A 10,320-nucleotide genomic window follows, 5' to 3' on the forward strand; every position below is an offset into this window, starting at 1 on the left:
CAAAATCAGTTATGAAGTAGTAGAGAAAGTAATGTTATGGTTGGAGGTCACCACCACGTGAGGAACTGTCTTAAAGGTCACGTCATTAGGAAGCTGAGAACCACTGCTCTAGTTCCTACTTCTTGTATATCCCTAGCTGATACCCTTCCTGTTATATATGTGGTTATCTGTAATTAGAGGGATCTACACACCTAGAGTCTAATATATTCACTCTCTGCGCTGACCTGGCTCTGAAGTCATGGTGGTCCTAGAGGCGAGCCCCTGCAGGCTTTTATAGCCTCTAATGTCCCTTTAATTTTATCCCTCCATTACATAACCGCCCCTTGGACCCATTCCGTTGTGGGATGCTGGTCCCCCGCAGGGCTGCACTGTCAGACCCACAAAGGCAGTTCTACCCTGTCTTAGAGGGTCATTGCTGGGATTGGGCATCACATGGCAGTGAGCTCGCTTTGGGGTGTGGCCCCTGGAGAAAGGCAGGTATGCTCACCTGGTGTAGTAGGCCCAGGTAAGGCCATAGGTGAGGAGGAAGCCAGCCCCCATGAGGATCCCCCGGACCACAGTGCGGATCAGCGGCCCGGAGCCTTCTTCCAGACAGGGACAGGAAGGAGGGCTTTCTGCAGGAGAGAGAGACTGTCTCCAGGCGTCTGCCCTGCCCACAGCCAACACATTTCTTCCCCCAGTGTCTCTCCTACCAGGCACTCTGCCCAGGAGCCTCACAGAAACGGTAGGGTGCCCAGTGTGTGGGGGTGTGGCGGGGTGGGGTGGGGTGGAGGATGAGCCACTGAGGTCAACTTCTCCACATCTGCGGCTTAGGAAGCAGCTTCAGCACCCTGGACGGTGAGGCCTGCCTGCGGGGGCCTGATGAGCATTGCGGGGTGAGGTGGGGGTGTTGGTGTCAACCACGTCAATCCTTCAGGAGACCGGGCTGACCCCCTGGGACACGCGGCGACTCTGCCTCTTGCTCAGGGTCTCAGGTGCTGGGAGAACCAGTGAGAGTGAAAGGGAACCTCAAGGGGGGAGGAGGAAGTGGCCCAGAGAGTGGCAGATTCCTCACAGCGGGGCGGGAACTAGAGTAAGGGGAGGGGCTAGAGCTCAGCTATGGGGCGGGGCCAGGAGCGAGGGCGGAGAGTGGGCGGGGCCAGTATGAAGTCTGAGCGGGCAAGGCTGAAGTGCAGGGAGAGACAGGAGAGACAGGGGAGAGTGGGTGGAGCTTCAAAGACCTGGAAGTGGGAGGAAGAAGGGGGCAGAGCTAGATCGGAAAGGGGGCGTTTCTGTATTAAGGAGCAGCCCAGAGAGTGGACCCAGGTCTGCCATGAGGCTGGGAGCACCTGGCTCTGCAGACCAGGCAGGTGCGAAGGAGGCAGGGTCAGGTGCTGGGAACGTCCAGGACCAGGCTGAGAGCACTGGGCTTCCTACTGGGCGCACCCGGAGGCGCAGAGCTTGGGGCTGGGATGGGACGCAGTACGTGGAGGGGGAAGAAGGTTAATGCAGTAAACAATAGACATGGACCGAGGCAGGGGTCGAGTCAGGGGAGGTGGGGCGGGGAGAGGATGTCACCACAACTTGGGGAGGATGACAGAGCTGAGCAGCTGCTGGGGCCCCAGCGGGGAGGAAGAGGAACGTGATTTGAGAGGGAAGTTAGCAAAACTCAGTGACTGATGGGGTACAGGCTGGCTGGAAGGGGAGTTGTCTGGGGTGAGGGCGAGGGAGAAGCGGGGCTAAGTCGGCTTTTCCCAGATGGCACTCAGGCAGACTTAGGGCTCAGGGAGAGGGCTCTGGGTAATGCAGTGGGAGGAATGGGCACAGGAGGGCAGCTCTGGGAGAGAACCAGGAAAGGTAGGGGCAACATGGGATGGCCAGGGCTGAGCTCCGCGGGTGGGGTGGAGGGTGTGTGTGTACACACTGAAGTTTCTGGAAAAGAGGATGACATCAGAGAAGAAGGGGAGCAGGTGTTGCATTAGAAACTGCAGTGTGGGAGCCGAAGGTAGCCCTGGGTCCACCTTAAAGGGACTTTGGTGAGAGGGGAATAGGTTGGGGGGGGGGTGCCCACCCAGGAGCTGAGGACTGAGGGAGAGCTTCCTCAGCAAGTTGTGAAGTTCATCTTTCCCTGTGAACTTTGCTCAGAGATAGCATCTGCTTCCTAAGCAGACAGGGCCCAGGCTCCAGGGAAGCTGCAGAGAGAAGCTCGTTCCTACCTGTGTCGTTCCTCTGGAGAACGGAGGTGGCCACTGTGTGGGGTATATCTTCAAGGGGAGAGGGGGGAAGACCAGGTTGGTCTTTTGCAATCCTCGCTGTGGGGAACAGGAATGGGAGGTGAATGTATGTGGACCAATTCTTTATATTCTCATGTGTTAAGAAGCCTGGCAGGGCAGGTTTCTGGGTGGAAGGAGGCCTTTACAATTGTGGGCTAGAGATGAGTCCCTGTCACTTTCTCATAACCAAGATTGATCCCCACAATATCCTCGCATAACAGTGCTGCCTTAAAACAAAACAAAACAAACAAAAAACAGTGCTGCCTTAAAGTAACCTCTTATAAGCACATGGCTGATTGCGATCTGGCTGGCAGATTTATCTACAGGAGCAGACATATAGCTATTGCTCTCCCTGCTCAGGGGACTGTCGCTTCCCCTTCCTTGTCCTCAGCACTGGTGTTAGGTTCCTCCTCCAGTTCCTGTCACACTAGAGCAGCGGTTCTCAACCTGTGGGTCGCCACCCCTGTTGGGGTCCAACAACCCTGTCCAGTTTGTTAGGTATGTGGTTACCTGTAATAAGAGTGGGGAGTTTGCATGCCCCAAGACTATATAAGGTGATGTTGGGAATACATTATCTCCCTTTCTGCTCAGACCTACTTCTTGAAACCATGGCAGAGGTGAGCACCAGCCCCTAACAAATAATCATGGGTCCGGAAGGTGCAATTATATGGCTATAATACATAAAGATTACAGTAAAGTCATAGAGAATGTGCTAGAAAGTAAAATAAAGGACTCATACGCATGTTATGGTAGCACGCTCACCTCAGCCCCACTTGCTGGTCCACGTGGAGATCCAGAAACCAGAAAAGAGCACAAGGGGGAAGAATTTATTTCTAACCAAGGCTTATATATACTTGGGGGGGCGTGCAAGCCCCTGATTTCAGGTAACGACCTATGTCACAGGAAGGGATTGTAGCAAAGGCAGTAGAGTAATGGGAGGGGAACAATCTAGGGGTGCGTACAGAACAGGAAGACTAGGGATTGGGGTACACATGTGACAAGATGGGTGGATGCTAGATTGAAGATGGAGCTTTACCTTGATTGTCCTTGAGCTGGAGACTTGATTTAGTCTAAGCTTTCTATGATAAAGAATCCCTTAACAGCAGGGAGTGAGCTCCACCTGTGGTGGGATAGACAGTGGTGTCTGATTGCTCTGGATGGCTGAATGCCTACAGGGAGACTATCTCCAAGCCATCTGATCTCCCACCAAGTGCTGGCAAGCAGCCTCTTATGTTTGGTAGATATTTGGGGGGCGGGGGAGAGACAAAACTGGGGAAAAGTCTTTTTATGTCCCACGTTTGTCTGTCTCTTAATTTCTTCCTTTCAATTACACTATGGGTCCCTTAGAACCCGTCCGGATGGGAGGCTGGATCTCACCCTTCCCAAATGGGTCACCAACCTGGAAGGGGTGAAGTTGGAGGGAACTTCCTGTAAACTTTTCTAGGAAAAGCATCTCAGGGCGTGAGCCCTTCATGACCCAACGGCCCACAGGGTGCCAGCCATCCCACTCAATACTCACAGGAGACATTGAGCAGGATGGTCACCTCCGTGCTCACAGAAGACCCTTCTTGTTTCACCCGACAGGTGAGGTTGGTGCCGTGGTCCTGGGGCCTCGGGGTGAAGGTGAGCACTGGGGACTGGTGAGTGGTAGGGTCCGTCTCTTTAAGAGCTTCCCCCACCCACGAGAAGGCCAGGGGTCTGCCCCCCTCACAGGACCCTGGCAGGCTGCAGGTCAGGTTAGCGGGGCGGCCAGACTCCAGAGGTTTCAGAATGTGGATGGTGGGTTTCTCTGTCAGGTCTGAGGGGGAGAAAAGAGGGAGGAGTCTGGGCCCCAGTGGCATGGGAACCCAGAGTGAGTGTTCTGACAGTGGCCAGTGTCCCAGCAGGCAAGCTGGCCCTGGATCCTCTGACCACCCAGCCCCCTGAGCAGGAGCACGGATCATCACCTCCCTCTGCCAACACTGAAGCTCCCTCCTGCCAGCACCCCTCCCGGGGCCCCTTCATACCTGTCACCAGCAGTGTCAACCTCCTATTTTGGTAGGTATATTGCACCTTCTGTCCTCTCTCCACCCGGAAACTGTAGGTCTCTGAGTCAATCTTCCTAGCATCTCTGATGCTCAGGGAGCAGTTGTTGGTCAGAGGGTCTCCAATGAGTTGGAACCGGCCCCTTGTCTCTGCCTTTACTGCTCGGGTTGGATGGTTGGTGGCCACCACATGGGCATATTGTATATCACCCCTGCCCTCAAACCAGAAGATGTTGAGTGGGGCAGGATCATAGTAAGATTCCCAGGGGTAGATGAACTTGCAGGGAACCGTGACACACAGACCCTCCTGCACCGACATCCAAAGAGGCATGCGCAGTTCATACCCTCTCTCCTCCTGCAGGGACCCTGAGGGATACAGAGAATCAACCACAGCTCCATCCCGGACCCCCGTAACCTTGGCTCATCCCTCAGCCCACTCACCCCCCCCACAGCAGGGGAAGCAGCAGCCAGGACAGCATGTTTGTGTCCACAGCAGCGGGGCCCAGCCCTTCCCTGTGGGGAAGTGAATGCCCTCAATGTGAGGAGGGGCTGAGGAAGCCCAACAGGAAGCATTTGGGTAAAAGAGGGCTGTGGCCACCACTGAAGGAGAACTGGTAAATCAAAGCTTGGAGGTGGGTCAGGCTGAGATGACTTCTAGCCCCCCCTCCTAGAGTGTCTGTGTAGCCATTCTGGCTCTGAGACCTTGAAGGTTCTTTTCACCACCACATGATTGGTCACCACCACACAAGTGATTTCAAGCCCAAGAATGAGAGTTGGATCACCAAGGAGAGAGCACAGAGATCAAAGAGAAAGATGAGGGATCCCTCTCAAGATGCTGTGTGGGAGCTGCCTGCCCTCCTCCATCTTCAGGCATCACCATCAGCATCGGCCACCGCAGGCCCATGACTCTGCAGTGGGAATTAGGCATGTTTCTCATGTTGGGGACCAGCCTCCCCATACTGTATGGGTCTATGGGCAGTTGTGTATTTGAGAGGTAAATTAAGGAGACATCAGACAAGGTAAAGCATGCAAGCGCTCACCTCTCAGTCATGACTTAGGAGCCAGGTCTGAGCAGAGAAAGGCCATAAAGTAATCTCATGAGTTTACATAATCTGGGTCATGTAGGCCACGGTCAGCACATATTTAACAGGAAGGGGTTGTGCAAGAGCCATACATGTAACAGGAGGGGCATAAAGTTGGGGTGTACAGGCAATAGGATGGGGTGGCATGAGGGGCACACATGGGACATGAAGGCACACACGTAACAAGATGGGCAGCTCTAGAATCTGACATATGGGGTAATATTGGACTGATGGACTTGATCTGGACTTGGCTGGGATGTCTTCTCAATATACAGGTGATTTTTTATTTTTTTGGATCATTTTATTAAGCGCTCATACAACCCTTATCACATTCTATACATCTCTCCATTGTGTAAAGCACATTTGTACATTTATTGCCCTCATCATTCCCCAAATATTTGCTCACCACATAAGCCCGTGGCATCAGCTCCTCACAGTTGATCTTTTTAAAAAAAATTTTATTAGGGGCTCATACAAGTCTTATCACAATCCATACATATACATACATCAATTGTATAAAGCACATCTGTACATTCTTTGCCCTAAACCTCTCCACTTCAGCCCTTTGCATCAGGTCCTCTTTTTTTTTTTTACAGTTGCTCTTTTATCAAAAGCTCATTCTTATACACATAGGAGTGGTATGAGTGTCTCTGGATGTGTTTCTCTAGACAACCTGGAATAACAGACATGTGACAAGAAGGCACATACTGAACAAGATGGACGGCTCTAGAGTCAAGATGGCAGCCCGACCTTGGTCCTCTCTGAGCTGGTTGACCTTGGGTGTCTTTGAGCTCCTCTCCAGGGGAACAATCCATTATCCTTAGCAGAAGGCAGTGGGTCCTATTGAGTGTGGGACAGACAACAGGGTCTGGTTGCTTTTGATGTCAGATAACATTCAGGCAGATGGTCTTAAAGCAGTTGATCTCCAAGTGTATAGTTAGCGACCACGTGCTTGTAAGCAACACCTTAAGTTGGGCATCATTATAGGGGGACATCATGGGGAATAACTTTTCCATAGAAGAATTTGAGTGGAATGTATCTCCAACGCAGGAACGCGAAGCTTCCCTCCACGGGGAGCCCTGGCTTCCCAGACCCCTTACGTCTGAGTGTTGAGTGTTTGCCTGCATACACTGTCTTCCTGGTTTTCCGTTTCCCACACTTTCCCCCTACAACTTTTTAAAAAACTGATTCTGGCACCAACTCTCCACCAACAGCGTGCTTCTCTCCTGGGTTTGATCAGTTGTGGCAGCCGCCTGAGAATTCACAGACCCTGCTCTCAGCGATGGGTGTGTCAGGGAAGTAGTGCTTTGGCAGTTCCGGTTCAGGACTGCTCAGGATACAGCTCTTTATTTCCCACACTTTCACTGCCCTCCAGTCGATGTGGACCCCTTGTGACTCCTCGGGACAAGAGAAGGTGAAAGAACCATATGCACGGGGTGTTCATTGGGATGCTGTACCTGCTTTGATACAATGGAGGGAACTTGAGAGTGAGGTGTCCCAACAGCTGGCCCCACGGCCTGCTTCCCCACAAGGATCCCTGAGGCCCAGCTGGTGGGATGGAGAGGGAGAAGGGGCCCAAGTTGACTTTGCCCAGAGGGCACTCAGGCAGACTTAGAGCTCAGGGAGAGGGCTCTGTATAATGTAGTGGGAGGAATGGGCACAGGAGGGCAACCCTGGGAGAGAACCAGGAAAGGTCCAGGGATCATGGGATGGCCCAGGGCTGAGCTCTGGGGGTGGGGAGGGGGTGGGGGGGTGCAGATGGAAGTTCCTGGAAAAGAGGATGACATCAAGGAGGAAGGGGACCAGGTATTGCCTTAGAAACTGTAGTCAGTGTGGCAGCCGAAGGCAACACTGGGTCCACCTAAAGGAGCCTTTGGTGAGAGGGGAATTGGTGTGACATGAGGGAAGGCTTCCTCTTCAATTTCATCCCTCCCTACGTTTGTGCTTGGAGGTCCTGCCGGCCTGTAGCGCATCCCACCTTCCTTCTGCTGCCTGCTGAGATCCCCTGGAGTCCCGAATCCCCTGTCTCTGCCTGTGTTTTGACAGCTCCCTAAGGAGTCACCACAGATCCTGGTTCAGAACAACACCAGTGGCTTATCTTGCGTTTCTTGATGTCTGGACATAGAAATGGGTCTCATAGGGCTAACTCCGGAGATGGTTCCTTTGTGAGGCCTGAGGCAATATGCCGTACCCCTGGCTTCTCCAGCTTTGAAGACTGAGGCTGATGGCTGGATTCCTGGCCGCCTTCCAGCCCGGAATAACATCACTTTAAATCCATCCCAAACCACGTCTCCCTCTCTGACTCTTCCAGGGCATCCTTCCCTGGCATCTGTGCCCAGAGATGGCATGTGCTTCCTCAGCAAGGAGGGACCAGGTTCCAGGGCAGCTCCTGAGAGGAGAAAGTTCTCCCCTTGTAGTTCCTCTGCAGAATGGTGGCCGCCCCAGATTGTGAAGTATCTGGATCGAAAAAGGGGTGGAGGTCAAGGTGGCCTTTTGCAACTTGTAACAGTTGCCACCAAAACAGGAAGCAGTGTCAGCTGGGCAACTTCCCCAAGCACCTCTGGGAATAGGATCTCAGAGCATGATACACACACACCCACACACACACCCCTTGTGCCCAGGGTCTCTGTCCTCTCACAAAACTCACAGGGATGTTGAGCAGGCTGCTCCTTGCCTTGGTCCTGAAAGGAAGCTAGATTGAAGGACACGGGGAGCTGTCTTCCCACCGCTTGTAAAGTCCCACAGAGAGGGTCTGGAAAGAAGTCAGGCAGCCTTTGGACCTCTATGGGAGAAACCCAAACTGAGCATGCGCAGACTAGGACCCCCTAGGTCCAGGGAAAACCAATGGCTTGGGCACACCAGTCTGAGGTACATCACACAGCTGGGCCTGAACTCAGCCAATGAGGACAAACAATACCTTCAACTACCCCTCCCCAGCCAGAGGTGTTAAATAGCCCAGGCTGCTTTTTACTCTGCCCTCCTTCAGGGCCATGTGCAAGGAGGGTCTCTCGTGTGTGTGTCCTCTCAGAGTCTGCTTGGATCCTACTCAGGGCCCACATGCTCTTGGCCTCTTGGACTCCGGGGATTCCCCAGTTCCCACCAGTAGGTGTTCTTTCCCACGTGGCTTTTCGTGCCCACTTGAGAACCCCCGCACAGCTTCTCTTAGGCCTGGCATGCTTTCCAGAAATAGCGTGTGCCCTTTCCAGACTTTAGAACCTGAAACTTTTCCATTTGTTCATTTAAAACTCACCTGGATGACAAAGCTGTGCTTTTGTACCATGAATTCTTTCAGCATCGTCGTGTAGCAAGAACCGGGCTGAGGTAGTTAGTTTATTGAGCCAACTTGGCCAATAAACACATGTGAATTTAATGGAAAGGCAGAGGGATAAATGGCTTGGTGAGCCTTGCCTTTCTAGTTCTCGGGTCTCTTGCTTTCTGATGGTCGGACCAGGGTGCAGCTGCCTTAGCCAGTTCCCTGCTTTAGCTGGCAAGGCTCACTTCCTGCAAGACATCCCCTAGGGGAAGCCGCATGGACGTACCCCGATGCAGCCCTGGGAGCTGGAGCAGCCGTGTGGAGACCCCTGCCAGCACTGAGATGCTCACACGATCACTGACTCGGCTTTCCTCCTGCAGTCAGCATCATAAGTGTGTGTTTTGTGAGATGGAGGATTTTCTGGATTGGTGTTTGACATATGGGTTAATGTTGGACATGTGGGCTTGGGCCGCAGTAGGTTGGGATGTGTTCTTGATACTCATTTAACCTTTATATAAAACTCTTATACATGAGTTTCTGTGGATTCGTTTCTCTAAAATCCCTAGACTAATACATGAGCTTTATCCCGCTCCAGGAGCCAAACAGTCACATGAGATCCTGTGGGAAACTGAGGACATGGAAGAGAGTGTATGTGTCCGGTGGTCAACACTTGTGACCACGGTGCTCGGCTCACCGGTTCTAGGGAGTGATGAGCCCTCACCATCCACGATCCAGAGCGGCGACTGGATGACCATATTCTAAGGTCCAGCGTACAGGGACTCCCCCATCAAAATGCTAATGTCAAGCTACCTCATCCTGGCACCTGGCTCCTCAGGTAGCAGTTAAAGGATGCTATCCCCAGGGGCACCTGCTCCCTCTGTGTCTTCTCCTTAAGGAGCAATTCCCACCGTTTATCTCTTGCTTACCTGGTACTCCCTTTGAGGTATTGGCCTTGAGGCCTTGGGATAGTCAAGATCAACATGTTGCCCATTTGCATGTGCAGGTTTAACAAGAGGCTTGCAGGCCGCAGTACTATCAAACCTTGTTGAGTAAACTCCCGGACTCCTTTCTTCTCCTTTCTCCTGGAAAGGAGACCAGTCCCTCGCACCCCACTTTCTGTCTTCTTTGTCTTACGTATTGGCGCACATCGCTCCATGGGATCATTTGACGATGGGGCGGAACTCCCAAAGATCCTTTTTGTTTTACCTAGCAGGTGATGTCGGTGGTCCTTGGGCCTCAACGTGAGAGTGAGTACCACGGACCGGAGTAGACCATGGACCATCATGATAAAAAGGTTTCCCCCATCCGGGAGAAGGTGAGTGGGCTCCTCCCTCATGGGACCCCAGCAGACTACAGGTCTGATTCATGGGGCAGCCAGACTACAGAAGTCCCAGAATAGAGATGTTGGAAAACTGTCTGTCAGGAGCAGGAAGAGGAGAGAGAGAGATGTATCTTGGCTCTAATTTAGTAGGAACCCAAAGTGGTCCTAATAGTGACCTCTCTCTCAGGATATAGATGGCCCAGGTCCTGTCCATCCTCCAACCACCCAGGTCCCCAGTGCCAAGAGCAGGTACTGTCCAGTTCTTCTGGACAAACACCAAGGTTCCTTCCCTGGATCCTTACCATAGTTGTCACATGCTAATTAGGTGTATCTCACAGTTATAGGTTACATCTAGCCCTGTCTCCACTTGGAACATGTAGTCATCTGT

General features: G+C 52.7%; 1 protein-coding gene across 1 annotated transcript; it reads right to left on the reverse strand.

The window, feature by feature from the left end:
- Window positions 1-912: 912 nt before the first annotated feature.
- Window positions 913-4,755, reverse strand: LOC142432632 (sialic acid-binding Ig-like lectin 14). The gene is made up of 4 exons (XM_075537854.1): window positions 4,724-4,755; window positions 4,259-4,647; window positions 3,772-4,050; window positions 913-977 (listed from the first exon to the last, which is right to left on the reverse strand). The coding sequence occupies exons 1-4, from the start codon at window positions 4,753-4,755 to the stop codon at window positions 913-915; spliced, it is 765 nt and encodes a 254-aa protein (XP_075393969.1).
- Between the last annotated feature and the right edge of the window lie 5,565 nt (window positions 4,756-10,320).

The sequence above is a fragment of the Tenrec ecaudatus genome, chromosome 18, assembly GCF_050624435.1.
Source record: "Tenrec ecaudatus isolate mTenEca1 chromosome 18, mTenEca1.hap1, whole genome shotgun sequence".
NCBI lineage: Eukaryota > Metazoa > Chordata > Mammalia > Afrosoricida > Tenrecidae > Tenrec > Tenrec ecaudatus.

Excerpts from the sequence above, each read along its gene's own strand:
- LOC142432632 (XM_075537854.1), bottom strand. The coding sequence starts at position 4,755 with ATGCTGTCCTGGCTGCTGCTTCCCCTGCTGTG. Across the intron at positions 4,051-4,258 it reads GTTGACACTGCTGGTGACAG|ACCTGACAGAGAAACCCACC; the intron begins GTATGAAGGGGC and ends TCTCCCCCTCAG. Across the intron at positions 978-3,771 it reads CATCCTGCTCAATGTCTCCT|CACCTGAGACCCTGAGCAAG; the intron begins GTGAGTATTGAG and ends TGGTTCTCCCAG.